Source organism: Coenobita brevimanus, chromosome 57 (genome assembly GCF_032717465.1).
Source record: "Coenobita brevimanus isolate Jiangsu-jjx chromosome 57, ASM3271746v2, whole genome shotgun sequence".
Classification (NCBI taxonomy): Eukaryota; Metazoa; Arthropoda; class Malacostraca; order Decapoda; family Coenobitidae; genus Coenobita; species Coenobita brevimanus.
This window is the reverse complement of record NC_137010.1, coordinates 29,167,460-29,186,565: the sequence shown is the minus strand read 5'-3', so window position 1 is coordinate 29,186,565 and position 19,106 is coordinate 29,167,460. Positions and strand designations below refer to the sequence as shown.

Sequence of the window (19,106 nt, the reverse complement as noted above, 5' to 3'; positions counted from 1 at the left end):
CTTATGCTGCTGCCGCTGCTTATGCGGCGAATAGTGCGGCAGGGTGGCGTGCTTCCCGCAGGCTCCTTTGAAGGGAAGAGGGGCTCTGGTGGCGGGGGCGTATGCCCGGCTTGGACCCTTCCCTTGCCTCCCCGTGGCCCTCCCTTGGTACTGGTCTTCCCGGTGGTGGTATTTCACTTATGCTTATGTTGCTGCCGCTGCTTATGCTTATGCTGGTGCTAGTGAATGAACACAGACCTTCATAGTTCTCCATGAAAATCAGTTATTAGAGTATTGATTGCTTAATATTAAGTATATTTATAGAACGATGGTGGATCGTCTTGGGTGCGAATTGTCCTGACGGGGAATCGTATTTACGGTGAATTGTCCCGAACCATGTGACTAGTGGATTGTTCGTCAACATAATAACTTAAGATTGTTTGAAACCTCTTGAGAGAGAAAAAAAAAATTTAAACAAGATGGTTATCTGAACTTTTGTTTTCCAGTCTCCGCTGATACACGGATTAGGAGCTACGGACGAGGTGTTATGAACAATTTCGCCAACGACTCTTGCCGTCAACAGCTGACTGAGTGAAACGGAAGTCTTGAAATGTTGCAGAATGGTCAGTCATAATTTTCCAGCATATTCACGCATAAGTGCCTTTGGATATTTATATTTGATTGCAATTTTTTGCTCACTGGTCGCGTGTGTGTTTGCAGAATGGCAGGAAGATGACGGCGGATGGTAAGGATATTAGCTGTGATGCAAACCTTAACTAAATAGGGGTAAATTTTTAGAAGTAACCAACGTTTTCGTTTATTATTATTTTTATGGTTTCCAATGCAAAATACCGTGTTGTAATTAGTTTTGACCTTCATTTTGGTGGGAAAGTCCCCCTTTTGTAATTTTGAGTAAGATTTCCAAAAGTGGGTTTATCCCCCCAAATCAAGATCAAAATTAATTGAAAACACACTAATCTGCATTAAACTAACCCAAACTAACCTAACCTGACCTGACCTAACCTAACCTAGGGCCTGACATAGACCGAGTCCAAATGCCTGCACCAGCCAATATGGCGCGACATTCATCCGCTACTGAGAGATAACCTAACCTAAGCCACTACATGACGACCCCTACAAAATTAGCTCCCCCAACTCAAACTGGGCTTAAAAGGTAAGTCTTGGTTGGAATAGTTCAGTGACGTAATATAATGAAAATCGGTAACGTTGGTTACTTGTAAAGTTATACCGGTTGGAGATTGAGTATGAGTCTAGGTATGATTTAGGGGATATTGTTCACTATCCGGATATTGCCACTACCCAGACATGCCTTTTTGCTCTATTACATCCAGTACTGGGGGGATTATTGTTTTCATTTCTGACTGTGTGTTGAATGGTTCGAGATACTCCAGATATGGAGAACTAATGATTTAGGAGGGCTAATATTTGAAATTCTCCAGATGTCCAAAACTAGTATAATAACTTGTGGCCTGCTAAATACTAACTATGGTACCCTGTGATATATATGGTGGGCTATTCCAGTAAGAAATTTGGAAGACCCAAACCTGTGTGGTACTATTTTAATTTCTATTGTACTTTAGCCTCCTCATCAAAATGTTTCCCTCGGCCACCACCATTCTTTGCCATCTCTACTGTCACTGCAGGTCTGATTGGTTATAAACATTGACACAAGGTAAATTTGTATTCTGAGTAACATCTCTCTGGAAGGCGAAATCCTAACATAACCAAACCAAAAACTAACCTAACCTAACCAAGGGCTCTTTCCTCAAGCTGAGTCGAAGTAAGTACTGGCTCCCGGGTCCCGAATAAAAAAGCAATCGGAGGTGTTGTCCAGAAGTGCAATAGTAATACCCTCCAACCTATACCTAACCTATTTGTTCAGTACCTCTGCCTACTTTGGCAGTGTTTTCCAGTCATTCAGGCATATTTAGACATCAAAACACACATAGGAATATCCAAAATAATTTTAAACAGTTTAGTAAGAAAACCATGCAAAGAAAAACAGCAAAAAACAAAAAACAACCTACCCATACACTACTGTATGTACAGTACCCCTCCAAATTTTGGCACTGTTTTCAGATCATTCTGCCATATTTAGATGCCAAAACATACATAGGAATATCCAAAATAATTTTAAACACAAAGAAAACCATGAAGAAACTAAAGTTCTCTGCCAAAAAAGATTCGATTGGGGTACTTACCACCCAGTGCACAGCAGACAGGCTTCGTAACCTGCAAACCTCGAGCAGGTGTATGCAGTCATCCCTTAACATCTGCATTTTTAACATACACGGTTTTAAATATCTGCAGGTGGATAATACAAATAGTTTTAAATATCTACAGGTGGATAATACAAACGGTTTTAAATATCTACAGGTGGATACACTACCGGGGCTGGATTCACTAAAGCATTTTATCTCGTTGCACTCTGCTGACACTGTTCACTGCAAATGTAACTTTGGTATTATTATACAAGTGCACAGGGATTTGGAATCTCTATTTTACTCTTACAGATATCTAGATCTCACCATTGCGAACATTTTGAACCCTAGAAACAACTTCCGCAAATGAATATTAACGCGAAAAATGATTTTTGAAAATTTTCCAAAAAATTACTCTTGACAGTCTGGCGATATGTGAGACCCATCGCGACGCATGCCTAATGCATTGTGGTCCTGTCTCGTGTGTGTCTACCATCATGTCATGGTTCACGTGACTTATGGGTGGGGCTAAAGCGTGTGTCTACTGTTATGTCGCGCGCTATCTGCTCATGCGTGAAGTTCAAACTGATACAACCGGCGCTCAAATTTGAATTTCAGATACGCACGGGTCAGTCATGGCGGGTGGGTGCGAGGACTGCAACCTTAAGGTTAGTTTTTCTGTTGATGTGGTTAGTTTTTCTGTTGATGTGGTTAGTTTTTCTGTTTGGCTTGGTAAGTTAGGTTTAGGCTAGGTTTAGGTTAGGTTAGGTTAGGTTAGGTTCAGTTAGCTTGGCTTAGCTTAGTTTAGCTAATAATGGTTTGCTGGTGACAGTGGGCAGGCGATTGTTGGTGCGAGGCGGTGGGGAGTAAGCTAGACGGCCCAGCGCGCAGCGGCCCGGCTGGTGAAACCAAGGTATTTCTGATGGTTTTTGATGTGCTGTGAATTATTCTGACCATTTCTATCGCAAATCAATACATTATGTGATTTCCCCCACCCAAAAACCCCGGGTTCGCCCATCTCCCCCATTCTTGTGGGGGGGAAGGGGGGGTGGGGGATATCTTGAAATATACTGATTTGCGACAGAAATGAAGGTCAGATTCGTTCAAAACACATCAAAAACCATCAGAAATACCTTGGTTTCACCAAAAAAGATGACCCTGTGCACTTGTAAAAAATTACCGTAACTTTACCCCAGGGACTGTTCATGGCTGTTTTAGTGATGGCATTATCCAGTGAATCAAATATAACATTCTTCCTTGGCCATTTCATCTATTAATGCCATTATTTCATGATGGGAAAAGTTAGGATGGGCTGGGAGTATTTCTTTTCTTCCATATACCCTCGATGAGCTGGTCTAAACCTGCTGTCCCCCCTCCCCCTGCTCTCTCTCTCTTGTAAATAATACGAAGCAATATGAACCCAAATCACACTGAAATCATACGAGAGTGGCTGAAAGTGTTATTTTATATTATATTGTAAATTACTAAATTGGAGCAGATGGGGGACTTGGAAGGTGTGTGGTGTGTGCAGGATATTTACAGAAGAAATATGTGCAGCATGTGATGTGGTGTGTGGGAGGAAGAGAAGACGGAGGGGGGTGCAAGGAACAGCGTGGTGGACTGAAGAGGTGAGACAGGCTGTGGCACAAAAGAAGAATGCATACAATGAATGGATGAGAAATAGGGCGTGGAAGAAGTTGAGAGGTGGAAGAGAGAGTTATATGTAGAAAGAAAGGGGTGAAAAGATTAGTAAGAAGAGAGTGGATGAGGAATTTGGAAGGAATTTGAGTGTAAAGTGGAGGGACTGTAAGAAAATGTTCTGGAAAGAGGTGAAGAGAGTAAGATAGGGTGGAAGTGAGGTTAGCAGGGGAGTGAAAGATAAAAATGGTAGATTACTAGTGGAGAAGGGAGAAAAAGTGAGCAGATGGAGAGAACACTTTAAGGAATTGTTGAACATAGAGGATGAAAGTAATGCGAGTATAAGTGGCTGGGGAATGGCTGGGAGAAGGAGGGAGGTGAGAAGACAGGAAGAAATCAGTAGGATAGAAGTTGTGGAAGCAATGAAGAAAGTTAAATTAGGGAAAGCCCCAGGAATTGATGGAGTGTGTGGTGAAATGCTGAAGCATGGGGGAGAGATAGTAGTAGAATGGATGTGGAAGATGTGCAGATTGGCCTGGGAGGAAGGTAGAGTCCCGGAGGATTGGAAGTCAGGTATAATTATTCCCTTGTACAAAGGAAAAGGGGAAAAAGAAGTGTGTGGTAATCATAGGGGCATTTGTCTTCTTAGTATAATAGGAAGAGTGTATGGTAGGATACTTATTGGCAGAGTTAGAGAAAGAACAGAGGAATTAGTTGGAGAAGAACAGGGAGGGATTAGGAAGGGAAGAGGTTGCGTAGATCAGATATTCATTCTTAGATGTTTAGTGGAAAAGTTTCTAGAGAAGGGAAAGAAGTTGTATGTGGCTTTCATGGATTTGGAGAAAGCATATGACAGGGTGGATAGACAAGGATTGTGGAAAGTATTAAGAATATATGGAGTAGATGGGAAGTTGTTGAATGCTGTGAAGAGTATGTACAATGGTGCTAAGGCTGCAGTGCATGTGGATGATGAACTAAGTGAATTTTTCTCTTTGAAGGTTGGGTTGAAACAGGGATGTGTCATGTCTCCATGGTTGTTCAATCTGTACATGGATGGGGTAATAAAAGAGGTACAAGGTAGGGTAGTGGATATTGGAGTGGCCCTGGTGAGGGAGGATAGTGTTTGGAAACTCTCTGTACTGTTGTTTGCAGATGATACTGTGTTGTTGAGTGAAGACAAAGGGGAGCTGCAAAGCTTGGTGGATGAGTTTGGGAATGTGTAAGAAACGGAATCTAAAGGTGACTGTAGGGAAGAGTAAAGTGATGGTCTTCGAGAGCGGTGAAGTCAGTGAATGTACAGCGAGGTTGGATGTTGAGGAATTGAAAAATGTGAGTACGTTTAAGTACTTGGGTAGTGTGATGAGTAAGGATGGAGGTTTGGAGGGTGAAGTGCTTGAAAGGGTACAGCAGGGAAGAAAGGTTGCTGACCCTTTGAAAGCAGTGATAAGAAACAGGGAAGTGAGCATGGAAGTGAAAAAGTTACTACATGACAGTATTGTCATATCAACTCTAACGTATGGAAGTGAAGCTTGGACGTTGTTGGAAGGACACAAGTCAAGAGTGAGAGCAGTGGAAATGAGTTATTTAAGAGGAGCTTGTGGAGTCACATGGAGAGACAGGCTGACAAATGAGGATATAAAGGAGCGTTGTGGTGTGGATGTGGATGTGATAGGAAGCGTTATGAGGAACACACTGAGGTGGTTTGGCCATGTGGAGAGGATGGAGAGTGAAAGACTGATGAAGAGAGTGTATGTGAGTGAGGTGGAGGGGGGAAGAGGGAGGGGGAGGCCGAGGATGAGATGGAGGGATGGGGTGGAGAGGTATATGAGAGAGGGGGGTGTGAGTTGGGAGCAGGGCAGTGAAATGGCGGGGGACAGGGCGACGTGGAGGCGATTTGTTTGTGGCCACCCCAAACGGGATTGAGGCGTCTGGCGGTAGATAGTAGTAGATAGAAAGTACTGTGACAAAATACAAGTGATTTAGTGATATTTTTGCAATAATCAGAGAAGTCATGATGCTAAGTGCATTAATTTTTTTGCGGTTGCAAACTGTGCAGCTATGCTATGAAATGACACATGACATTATATCAATAAGCTTTATAAAAGTGAGTGGTAATAAAAGTCATTCATGAAGTTTTATAAAGCTTGTAATGATTTTCCTCACATCATTACTGTTTTGCTAAAGTCTGACATAAACATTTGAATATCGTAACAAAATCATAGGAGACCGGCTAGAAGTGTTTTATTTTTATTATTATTGTGATGAGGTAACGTGGCTGTAACCCTATTTTTTATGGAAAAAATCGTGTGGTTTGGTGGAAATTGTAACAGCAGGCAGGAATCCTGCCACTGCAACCACCAAAAATATGTTTTGGCTGTATGGATTCCTCAACTAGTCACTAATATATCAGCTTGGAACCCCACAGCTGATCACCAATTTATATCAGCTGCGTCGTGACCTCACAGTTCCAAGCAAGGTTACCATTGCGCCTGGTCGAAGTCACTTCCGGCTGACACACACCACCAAAACGTCTTCTCACTCACTGGAGATGGTGGGAAATCGGTGTAGAATCCTGTTGAAGAATTTCGAAGTTAGCATGTGCAGGTGAACTGAAACTGAGCAGATTAAATCTCTCTTTATTGGCCACAGAAAGATACAACTGCGACACTGAGAGAGCTCAGAGTTATACGTCCCTCTCGTTTGAATGATAAATGTGTTCTGCCCTAGCCGGCCGCCATCCCCTCTGGGTGTGGTGCCGAGTCAGCTAAATCAGAGGTGCTAAACTTCCATAGACAACTTGGATTTATACATGAATAGAAGCATCAAAACTATACCATGTACATTATACACCTCAGTAAAATAGTATTGATTACATTAAGGTATACCAACAAGGTATATATTTCCCCCAAGACTTAAACATATATACAGTTCATATTTCTCTATCGCCTTCCCTTTACTCTAGGTTTTGATTAAAAGATGTCTGATTGCGCATCCTATCCTAAGCCACACTTTAAAGTGAAATTGCGTTTGTTTGTTTATCATTCATACTTTGTTGCATATTGTTAATTATGAATAAACAACTTCATATGAAAATGCAACAATATTGTGAAACTACAACTAGTCATGGGAAACAATATTGGCACCAGAACAAAATTTCCACCTCGCTGGGTGGGCTATTTCCAGCGTCAGACAGTCAAAACACACCTTGTATTCTCTCAAATCGTTTTCCGTGCTTAGAGTTCCTACGGACATGCAGTTTGTTGCAAGTGATAGTAGAAAGATTGACATTTGTCTGACAAAAATTTTAGTTCTTAGGATTAAAGAAGTGGGTTAAAAAATGTGTTGAAAACAAATTTTTTCCTATTTCCCCGCAGAGAGCACAGTCAGTACTGTATGTTGTCATCACAGCTGCAGCAGCCAGAGGGTTGAGGGGGGTCCAGGGGTGTTTTTAAGGGGGACAGCAAATATCCGTGCATTTTTTACATACACGGGTGTCTCTGTTACCTAACCCCCATGAATGTTAAGGGAGCACTGTAGTTGTCCCATGTGGTCTAGTGGCTTACCTTCACATTTAGCAAAGGTCAGAGAACCTTTCCTCCTTCTCCTCCTCTGCCTGCTGGAGCTAAGTAATGAGTGGGATGTGCTGCGTGGTGATGGTGGCCTGTCTGCCCCAGGAGACTCTGAAGACAACTGCAAACTTACGTCCAGTGGAGACTCAGCGGCTGTCAGTGTGCACGGTTGCGGGTCCAATGGTGATGGTTTGAAACGAGGTGGTGGTGAGAATGGGCTGGCACTCATGGGGGCGGCAGGCTTGAGGAAAATGTCGATCCTGGTTTGATGTTAGGACTGACGATTCTACCAGAGGATGACAATGTCCCAGACTGCCTGCAGCTCCATCGCCAGGCAGAGCAGCAGCAACTCCCTGTCACAGTGCGGGTGCTCGGCGTACTCCAGCTTCTCCTCAAGACTAGCACGGAGACAAACGAGTGATGGAGTTGTAGGGGGCTGTGAGTCAGGATCCTCATCCTCATCCTCGTTGGTGTCACTGTCCTGTTTCGTGCCCACAGAGGCAGGAGCAGTGATCTCTTCATCAGACATCATCTAATAACTAGGATTGCCACCATCATAGTCCAGCCAATATCTCGCGTCGTCAATGTCCACCTGCTCTCCTGCTGTGTGAAGACAAAGGTGGAAATCATCCATGTCAAACCCCTCAAAATCGTGTTTCGCTTCACTTCCTTGGAGGAGGCGAGACTAACTGCTTTCGAGGGTTCTCACAGAGACTTCCTTCCTCGCGTTTGCCCAGTTGAACTGCAAACTTTAGGTCGTAACGTCGAAGATTCTGCCAAGTCTGCTCCTCACATGTGTCCTTGGCTGCATCTTCGTTCTCCAGCACCACCATCACGTCTTTGAGGAACCTCTGCCGGTACAGTCTCATGGCAGCCACGATAACACCCTGATCCACTGGTCGAATCAGAGCAATCGTATTAGCTGGCGGAAACATGCACCTAATGTGCCTGTCACCAGCAAACAAATCCTTCTCAGACAGATGTGCAAGGGCATTGTCCAGGAGCAGGAGTGCCTTTATCTTGTCATGAGCGAGACCAAGGACCTCTGTTTGATAACTGGTAACGTCCTTGATGAAGTGTCTGTGGAACCAGTCTCTGAAGGTCATGGTGGTAAACCAGGCCTTCACAGAATGGTACCACACAACAGGCAGGCTATCCATCAACTCATGCACAAAACAGAGACACCTTGTTTGGATAACTTGCAACCAGACACAGGCTTCTCCTTCTCCTCTGCCAGGTTTTTGGTGGGCAGTGGGCAGTAGAATAAAACGACCAGGCACAACCTTCTCCTGCTCCCTTGCCAGGTTTTTGGTGGACAGTAAGCAGTACAATAGAGTGACCAGGCTTAGCGTTCTCCTTCTCCTCTGCCAGGTTTTTGGTGGGCAGTGAGCAGTAGAATACAGTAATCCCTCTACTATCCGATGTAATAGAGCCAAAGACATGTCCGGAAAATGGTCCCATCTGGAAAGTGGGCCCCTGGCTCCTGGACTGGTACTTAAGGACCCTAACCCAGCTTAACTTTGAAAGCCACCTAAATAACTCCCTACCGCTCATGGATAGCATTTATTTAAACCTATTAAGACCCTATTCACACCAATAATGGATGTAAAGCATGAAATAAATGAAAAGGAACCAAAGAATGAGGAATTAGAAGTGACTACCACAGCCAAGGTACTTACAGCACATCTGTGGCCGCCTTCTCTAAGGCTTTGTCAGTGATGAAAATGCTCTTGAAAGCACATACAGTAATCCAGTGTTGTGCTGCACTTAATTCTTTGCACTGTGAGTTATAATTGTTTAACACTGCACATTGTTCTTAACTGCACCACGCCAGTTTCAACCGCCAGTTTGCACACTGCAGTTAATCCTTTGCACTCTAAATTCTAATTTCTTAACGCTGCACAACACTGTAAATTCCTGTGTGGTCTAGTGACGAGGTATTGCAATTTATTCACTGTTTATTCACAAAAAACGAGCACGTGTGGCTTCCATCGTGATAAGCATCTATTCGCGGTCAAAGTTAGGCAATAACTGTTGGTGACGGAGAAACAGAGTTGCCAGATCGCAACCGCCACATTACCAAACTCCTCATTAATCATTACCAAATTCATAAAGCTAGTATTTATTCTTCACTAATTATATATACAAGTAGAAATACATGTAATCACTCTCCATATAATTAACAGCATGTTTATTTTCACGCTATGTAGGCTAGCAGATTAATCAGAGAGAGCAAACTATCCACCATCTCCATCCTGTGTATCCTCATACATGTGAAAAATCCTTCTGGTAATACATTATTCTGATTCATTCCCAAACAAATTTTTCATTACCAAATTGGCCCCCATTTGTTATTGAAAAATACCAAATGGCAACTCTGACAGGGGAAGGGAGAGGAGGGGAGGAAGGAAGGGGTGAAGGGGCCGTGGTGTAAACAGCTATTCGGTGCTGCGCGGCAAGTTCAAATTACAAGTGGGAAATAATTCGGATTTTGGGGGGATTTTTTCTTTTTTTGGCCATTTTTGGGTTCCAAAGGTCTAGGCCCACAATGTCTGGAAAGTGGGCGTCAGGATAGTACGGGGATTACTGTATTGTAGACTAGTTTTGTCAGCATTATAGACTTGACCAAGGGTAAGGCCCTTGTCCATGATCAGGCACTGCACTTTCTGGCGAAACGGTTCTACATCCTTTGCAGCCACATCCAAGGCCTTGCCATGTGCCTTATTGCTTGTAAGTCCATGGCAAAGCTTGAAGTGAAAAAGCCATCCTTCGGAAGCCTTAAAGCCATGCACATTGTTCAGGCATGCAAACTTCGCGGCCGCAGCCTTCCACATGGTCCCACACACAAGCACGCTGGTAGCACGTTTCTGGCGAAACCACAACGATGTTGACCGGTCGATAATGGCGTTCCGGGCCTTGACCATGACCTTCCTGTCGCCTCTACGTGTGCTTTTGCCGAAATCCCGTCCATACTGCATAAGCTTGTCCCATGACTTCTTGATAACAAACAGTGTTGAACAGGCTAGCTCATATTCCTGCAGTATGCGTCCCGTTGTCCAGCCCTCATCAGCCTTGCTCAGTATCTCACACTTCTCCAGAGTCAAGACCTTCCTCTTCCGCTTCTCAGGTGATGGTAGGGCCATCATCACACACATGAGAATGCAGCAGAGGAGGGCCACAACCTGAAGAAGATAGGGGACCACCACAAAAGCTGCTGCATTCACAGTCATTTTTGCAACAGCGCTAGAGCGTGACCACACACAAATGGTAACTGAGATGTGGGCTTGAAGGGCCACAAGCAGTATAGTGCTGCCATATCGCACCTCATGCTTGTCTTCGAGTACAGAGGAAGAAAAATGCGGCAAACCGACATTTGCATTCAAGGTTCGTTTCCAGTTGCTCAGGCGATGGTTATCACATGACAGCAACAGTGGATGACCAGTACAACACTGCCTCAGGCAGTTTGTAACTAATGTGGCCTGCCAGGCAACTTTGACCATTAGGTAGGGAAGCGGACAGACGCTCGTGGTGGGGGATTTCACACTAATCCCAGAGGCCAGGAGACTCCTGCCATTTGGTGTAGAGGTGGACAGGCGCTTTTACCGTACATGTGCTTGTGGCTTGTGGTATGTCTTACTTGCGCGTGCCAACGCTGTTGGGAAACACATCTCCTGGTGGATGCGTGAATTTTGACATTTGGTAGGGATGCATGTAGGTATTTTGACTCCACTTGTGGGTTGTGGTCAGTATTGCTCAGGTGCTGGAGGTTTGTAGGGAGTGATTGGGTCAGCATGCAACACTGACCATTCAGTACAAGGGTGGATGGACATTTTAGCTTAGGTTGTGGGTTACGGTGTATTTCCCACCCACGGCTAGAGCCCAGCAGCCATGATACCGATTATTTGAACATGCTGGCTGGCCGGACGAAGTTCTCAGGGACTTTTATGTTCGAATAATGGCATGTAAATTTAGATAATGGTTTAATAGAGCCGAGGCCCAGTATCTGGATAATAAACAAGTCTGGATATTGCATGTCCAGGTAAATGTGGGATTACTGTAATAGCGTTGTAAATGTTTTTACAAATTTTTTCCATGTTTCAGAACATAGCCCGTGGCAGGAGATCTTTCACATATTGTGAGAGAGCTCCTGTGTGTTTGTATGTTCATTACTAGTTGCCAGTAACCTAGGCATGCACTAGTGCCTGACATGCACAATGGGTGGAAGCTTTTTTTTTTTTTTTTTTTTTTTTCCCCAGTGATTGGAGCTTTTGTTTTCATCTTCACCAGTCATAAGTCGACATAACTGGCAGTCATTTCTCACCTGATAATTTGATTTCAACATCAGGATGGCGTCTCTGTGCTTTGGCAGTGAGTGACTACTATTCAGTGGTTGCAAAATTTCACAGGGATTGTACAGACATATCTGAAGCTAGAGTATTAAGTTGTTTCAGACATCGTGGTGTTCTGGTAGCTCAGGTGATCTGTAAAAACTATAAAAACCCATGTTGCTTCAGAGATGATAAACTTGTCTGTTTTTTTGGCCATAGCAACCCCATTCTGAAAATGAAAATTAGAATAAAGTGCAGTTACGAAGTGTCTGATTTTAGGAGTACTTTGATGAGAGGTAGGTTAGGTTAGGCTAGGTTTGGTTTGGTTAGTTTAGGTTAGATTAGGTTCAGTTAAGTTAGTTTAGGTTAGGGATTTTGGCTAGACATGCAAACTATGTTTTCCCCATGGTTTTTTGTGTGTTTTAAATTAGTATTACGATCATCTATGTTGGAAATTGCTAGTTTTTGTGATTTTGTCCTGGCAGAACCCCTAGGTGGGGATGCAGAAAAATTACAAAACTAGTAATTTGCGATAGAAATGAAGGTCAGAATCATTCAAACCACATCAGAAACCACCAGAATAACATAATTTGCATGTTGAAATCCAGAGGTGTCTGAAACTATAAATATTCCAGCCACAACACAATTCCAACAACTACGTTTATTGCCTTTGGTATTTTTTTTCCTTTGACTCGTGCCCAACAATCTTTGTAATGCGTTCTTTGCAAGTTTCTTATTGTAATAGGGGTGGTCTTCTTTATGGCATTTCCATCGCAAGTGCATATTTATGGTGTTTCATGATCATCATGAGTAGTTGCAAGGAGAGTGGAAAGGTTACAGGAGGATGAGAAAAAGGAAGAGTATAAGAGAGAAGTGGAGGAACGATTGGGCAAATATGAAGTGGAGCAGATGGGAGACGTGGAAGGTGTGTGTAGAATATTTACAGAAGAAATATGTGCAGCATGTGATGTGGTGTGTGGAAGGAAGAGAAGACGGAGGGGGGTGCAAGGAACAGCGTGGTGGACTGAAGAGGTGAAACAGGCTGTGGCACAAAAGAAGAAAGCATACAATGAATGGATGAGAAATAGGGGCGTGGAAGAGGTTGAGAGGCGGAAGAGAGAGTTATATGTAGAAAGGAAGAGAGAGGTGAAAAGATTAGTAAGAGAGAGTAAGAAGAGAGTGGATGAGGAATTTGGAAGAAATTTGAGTGTAAAGTGGAGGGACTGTAAGAAAATGTTCTGGAGAGAGGTGAAAAGAGTAAGACAGGGTGGAAGTGAAGTTAGCAGGGGAGTGAAAGATAAAAATGGTAGACTACTAGTGGAGAAGGGAGAAAAAGTGAGCAGATGGAGAGAACACTTTAAGGAATTGTTGAACGTAGAGGATGGAAGTAATGCGAGTATAAGTGGCTGGGGAATGGCTGGGAGAAGGAGGGAGGTGAGAAGACAGGAAGAAATCAGTAGGATAGAAGTTGTGGAAGCAATGAAGAAAGTTAAATCTGGGAAAGCCCCAGGAATTGATGGATGTGAAATATGCTGAAGCATGGGGGAGAGATAGTAGTAGAATGGATGTGGAAGATGTGCAGATTGGCCTGGGAGGAAGGTAGAGTCCCGGAGGATTGGAAGTCAGGTATAATTATTCCCTTGTACAAAGGAAAAGGGGAAAAAGAAGTGTGTGGTAACCATAGGGACATTTGTCATCTTAGTATAATAGGAAAAGTGTATGGTAGGATACTTATTGACAGAGTTAGAGAAAGAACAGAGAAATTAGTTGGAGAAGAACAGGGAGGCTTTAGGAAGGGAAGAGGTTGTGTAGATCAGATATTCATTCTCAGATCTTTAGTGGAAAAGTTTCTAGAGAAGGGAAAGAAGTTGTATGTGGCATTCATGGATTTGGAGAAAGCATATGACAGGGTGGATAGACAAGGATTGTGGAAAGTGTTAAGAATATATGGAGTAGATGGGAAGTTGTTGAATGCTGTGAAGAGTATGTACGATGGTGCGAAGGCTGCAGTGCGTATGGATGGTGAACTAAGTGAATTTTTCTCTTTGAAGGTTGGGTTGAAACAGGGATGTGTCATGTCTCCATGGTTGTTCAATCTGTACATGGATGGGGTAATAAAAGAGATACAAGGTAGGGTAGTGGATGTTGGAGTGGCCATGGTGAGAGAGGATAGTGTTTGGAAACTCCCTGTACTGTTGTTTGCAGATGATACTGTGTTGTTGAGTGAAGACGAAGGAGAGCTGCAAGGCTTGGTGGATGAGTTTGGGAGAGTGTGTAAGAAACGGAATCTAAAGGTGAATGTAGGGAAGAGTAAAGTGATGGTCTTTGAGAGAGGTGAAGTCAGTGAATGTACAGCGAGGTTGGATGGTGAGGAATTGGAAAATGTGAGTACGTTTAAGTACTTGGGTAGTGTGATGAGTAAGGATGGAGGTTTGGAGGGTGAAGTGCTTGAAAGGGTACAGCAGGGAAGAAAGGTTGCTGGTTCCTTGAAAGCAGTGATAAGAAACAGGGAAGTGAGCATGGAAGTGAAAAAGTTACTACATGACAGTATTGTGATACCAACTCTAACGTACGGAAGTGAAGCTTGGACGTTGTTGGAAGGACACAAGTCACGAGTGAGAGCAGTGGAAATGAGTTATTTAAGAGGAGCCTGTGGAGTCACATGGAGAGACAGGCTGACGAATGAGGATATAAAGGAGCATTGTGGTGTTGATGTGGATGTGATAGGAAGCGTTATGAGGAACACACTGAGGTGGTTTGGCCATGTTGAGAGGATGGAGGGTGAAAGACTGATGAAGAGAGTGTATGTGAGTGAGGTGGAGGGGGAAAGAGGGAGGGGGAGGCCGAGGATGAGATGGAGAGATGGGGTGGAGAGGTATATGAGAGAGGGGGGTGTGAGCTGGGAGCAGGGGAGTGAAATGGCGGGGGACAGGGCGACTTGGAGGCGATTTGTTTGTGGCCACCCCAAACGGGATTGAGGCGTCTGGCAATAGATAGATAGATAGATGATCATCATAAAAGTTAATCACCATGAATCTGGATCTTGCGGTAGCTACTTTAAAGTGACACATGATCGTGATGCCTACTGTCAGCCTTCTTGATTGTAATTCCTTCTGTGTCACCCCCTGTTATCAATTGTTCATTGATCTTTTATGCATGAACCAGTGAGAAGCATCTAATCCCTCAGCCAATTGGAGATAACTGGATGCGACACCACCTGCCTGCGACAGGAAGCACGTCTTTTCAAATATGTTGTGTAATAGTTGTGCTTCGATGCGGTGGGATGGGACATGGTCCAGCAGTGTTTTCAAAATAACATGATAAACCTAGAGATTTTTTGAATCATGGGGTTATAACTGCTGGAGCAGTGTCCAGAGTGTGATAAAGTGAGCTGGTATAACATGAACAAGAGATGGTGATGGTGTTAAAATCCCCAAAACCAAGTGCACAGCAGGTTGCAGACATCCCTGTTCCCGTCAAATTCGACACAGACATGCCAATGTAAGTGTGGCTTTCCATGGTAGCTGGCTAGCCTAGTTTTGAGTGGCTTTCAAGATTGGGTTTAATGACATTGTGGATGGTTGATGTCATGGTGGGATCTGGTAGGCCTGAGCCCCCCACCCCCCACCCCCTGAGGTTAGGTACCTGGTTTTCTTCGGCTGTTTTTATATTACCGGTATTGTTTTTATGGGTTTTCTTGTGTTTTGATCACTTTTTTTTTTTTTTTTTTTAATCATCATCCACGTTGGAAATTCTTATTTTCCAGTGGAGGGGTAGAAAATGACAAAAATAAGGCATTTGTGATAAAAATTACCATTAAAAAAATTCAGAATGTGTGCAAAATCATTCATGTTATTCAAAAATAAATGAAAAACAGGGATGAGGTAACATAAAATAATTTCTTGGCATTTTTATGGTTTGATAGACTTTTCTGTCAAATAATTCATTTGCCAATTATGGTAGCTACCCATTCTCCCAGGGGTGGTGGTGGAAAAAAAAAATTATTATTATTTGCAGTATGAATCTATATTTAAACTGAATGAAAAACATTAAAACGAAGTAGTTTCATTGTTGAAATATTAAGATAATAAGTTTCCTACATTTAGGACTGGATGTTTTGGGCATTAACCTACAAAGATCCCATTCAGCCAAACCTAGACCTAGGCATTCAAACGAGAGATCTTACACAACGTTTGCATGGATGTTTAACCGGTGGGGTTTCACTCCTCTTCCCTCACGATCCCCCTAATGTGTAAACAGTAATCACTTGATTATCCTGATCCTGCTCATTTTTTGTGAATAAACAGTGAATAAACCGCAGTACCTTGCCATTAGACCACATGGGAATTTACAGTGTTGAGCAGTATTATGAAATTAGAATTTAGAGTGCAAAGGATTAACTGTGGAGTGAGTGTGGAATGCAGAGTGGCGTTGAAACTGGCAGTTCAAACTTGTGTGGTTCAGTTAAGAAGAATGTGCAGTGTTAAACAGTTATAACTCACAGTGCAAAGAATTAAGTGTAGCACAACACTGGATTACTGTATATGCTTCAAGAGCATTTTCACAACTACCAGAGCCTTAGAGAGTTAGAGGAGGTGGCCACAGACGTGCTGTAAGTACAGTACAGTACCCTGTATGTTGCTAGGCCAAAGTATTTTCCATACTTACTTCTAATTCCTCATTCTTTGGTTCCTTTTCATTTATTTCATGCTTTATGTCCATTATTGGTGTGAATAGGGTCTTAAAATAGGTTTAAATAAGTGCTATGCATGCCTGGTAAGGAGTTATTTAGGTGGCTTTCAAAGTTAGGCTGGGTTAGGGTCCATAAGTACCAGTCCAGCAGGCAGAGGCCCACTATCCGGATGGGACCACTTTCCTGACATGCCTTTGGGTCTTTTACATCAGATAGTGGAGGGATTACTGTACAACATTTAACTATTGTCCTCCGAGCTCTTTTTCCCAATCAGTTTCTAAGAAGTACTGCTTTATATCATGGTAGTTGCCCTTTTTGTAGTTTAGGCACTCTTTGTAACTCGTTTCTGTTAACTGTGTCATATGCAATCCTGAAGTTACAATTTAATGCTGCATGGTCGCTTTTGCCGAATGGAGGATGATACATTAAACAGTGCACCCCTCACACGATGAGAGTTTATGGGCTGCAGAAACCCTCGCATTCTATGATTTTGCATTGTGTGAACCAAAGAACTTATGGGAAAATTGGTACAGTATGTGGTTGACAGCCTACCCAGGGCTTGGTCTCCGGGTCCCCTTCCAGCCTACTTTACCCTGCTAATACTTTGTCTAATAGTACTTCTAGTAGGACCAACAAATAGAACACCATGTACCTTTATGTAAGTGACTTCTGGGCTTGTTAAGAAGGGAAGGAGGTAGGTATCAAAGGCTCAGGGCGTCTACTTTTCCCTCGCGGTGCAGGGCGCCCCGTTGTTGCTTTCACTGTCACTGCTAAGGTCTCCTGGAGATGCCATAAAGCCTTCAAAGTCAACAGCTGAGATCATGATGAACAGGTGGGTACTGCTATGATGCTAAAACGGACCACAGGATGCGATGTACAACATGTGTTCTCGCGGCAGTATGGAGAAGTGTCTGTTTACCCAATAAAGTTGGTAGATGGCATGCAGATAGCTTGCCAACCACCCACCATTTTGAATCTGGCTCATTGCCAGCCACCTATCTTTGTGTGACTGACTCGCATTGTCCAGCCCGACACTCGTAGTAATGGCGGGAAGTTCATTTTGCCCTGGAATCATACAGCCGATTTGCATGTTTGGAAGTTCAATTCGCATATTTCACATTCGATAAAAATAAGCATTTTCTGGGTTGACCTTGCATTGTAGGTGATTCGCACTGTGTGAGTTCACATTGTGTGGGGGTGCACTGTATTGTCAGTATCTTTTTCTTGCCTAGTAATTGTAAGATCTAGTACTGATGGACCATCAAGCCCTCTTCTTCTGGTGTTTTCTTTTACATGCTGTGTAAGGAAAAACTCCTGCACAGGATCTAGGAGCTTTTGGTCCCAACAGCTTTCATGGCTTCTCACATCCAGAGTATTCCAATTTATATTTGAATTGAAATCTCCAGTTAATATTATTCTTTAAGATTTCTCTTCCATTCTATGTAGTAATGCTCTTAAACTCCGAAGTGTACTTTCTGCCAGGTCTTCATATTTGCCCCTTTCCCAAGTGTTTGTTTGGAGTGGCATGTATAAATTTGCCACAGTTATATACTTTCCCTTCAGATGTATTAATCTCTACTGCAATCAGTTCTGCTTGTGAGAGTATATCTAATTCTATTTCTTTGACTTGTAGATTTTACGTTGTTAACCCCTAAGTCCATAATTTGCTCACCCCCCCCTCTTGACCGCAAAAAAAAAAGTTTTTTTTTTTCAGGTATTGGAATTGTCAGAATTAATGGCATATATTTCAAGAGCAGGAATTTACACACCCGAAGATGTAAGTATCATCCAGATTGACTGAGTAGTTGTCACACAGCAGCACGACAAAAGAAAATAATAGTTACCCTTCCCAGTCTGGCAAGAGGCGGTATGTTGCACAAAATGGCCTCAGTACGGTGACTCACTTGTCAAAAATCACGATATTCAAGGTGAACAGTGTTTCTAGACGTGAATGAACATTGCCTGACTAAACCTGAACAAAAAACTTTCCTGGAAAAAGAAAATTTCATGCAAAAAATAGAAATGATGCTTTCATCAATGACCTCAATACTGCAAACATGATAATCTAAAAAATATCATGATATATCTGTAACATAAAGGTATAACACAGCTTTATATGTGCAAAAATGTTTCACTTACCATAGGAAAACAAATAATTCCAATGCTAAAGATGTAAAAAGCAGTGGCATAGAGATGTAACCCACAGAAATGTACGGTCATGCATGGTAAATTTCCAGTAATATACATTACACTGGGCTAATAATGTACACACATATTACTATACATACACTACGTATTGCCTCAATCAAAGCAACGTCTTGTTTGAGGTTTATAAAGTGCAATAAAGTTGGGAAATGAATCCTCATTCGATGCGTCACGCCAGGGTGTAGGGAAGTAATACAATGGAGGAAGGTGGAGGGAAGGTGGGGAATTTCCAGAGGGAGGGAATGTAGAGTATCACCTTTATCTGCACATTCGAGTAGGAAGGAGAAATGGTGAGGGATATGTCTCTCGGCAGCCAAGCCAGGGGGGTAAGGTGAGTGGAGGAGGGGGTGCAGGAGGGGAGTCAATGCTGTAGCCAAACCTCACCTGTATGCTCTAGTGGAAGTAGGAAGGGTAGAAAGAGTAGGATATGTCATAAGGCATTGACTGAGGAGGTAGGCAGAGGGAGAGACAG

The 19,106-nt window shown here is 43.0% G+C and overlaps 1 protein-coding gene across 1 annotated transcript in view; it reads left to right on the top strand.

The window, feature by feature from the left end:
- The first annotated feature begins 656 nt into the window (after positions 1–656).
- LOC145402128 (jmjC domain-containing protein 8-like) overlaps positions 657–19,106 on the top strand; it is a 144,747-nt gene continuing 126,297 nt past the window's right edge. Inside the window, exons 1-2 of the mRNA XM_080274243.1 lie at positions 657–724; positions 2,820–2,869. Of these exons, the coding sequence (XP_080130369.1) occupies positions 722–724; positions 2,820–2,869 (53 nt within the window). The 5' untranslated portion in view covers positions 657–721. The remainder of the gene's footprint in view (positions 725–2,819; positions 2,870–19,106) is intronic.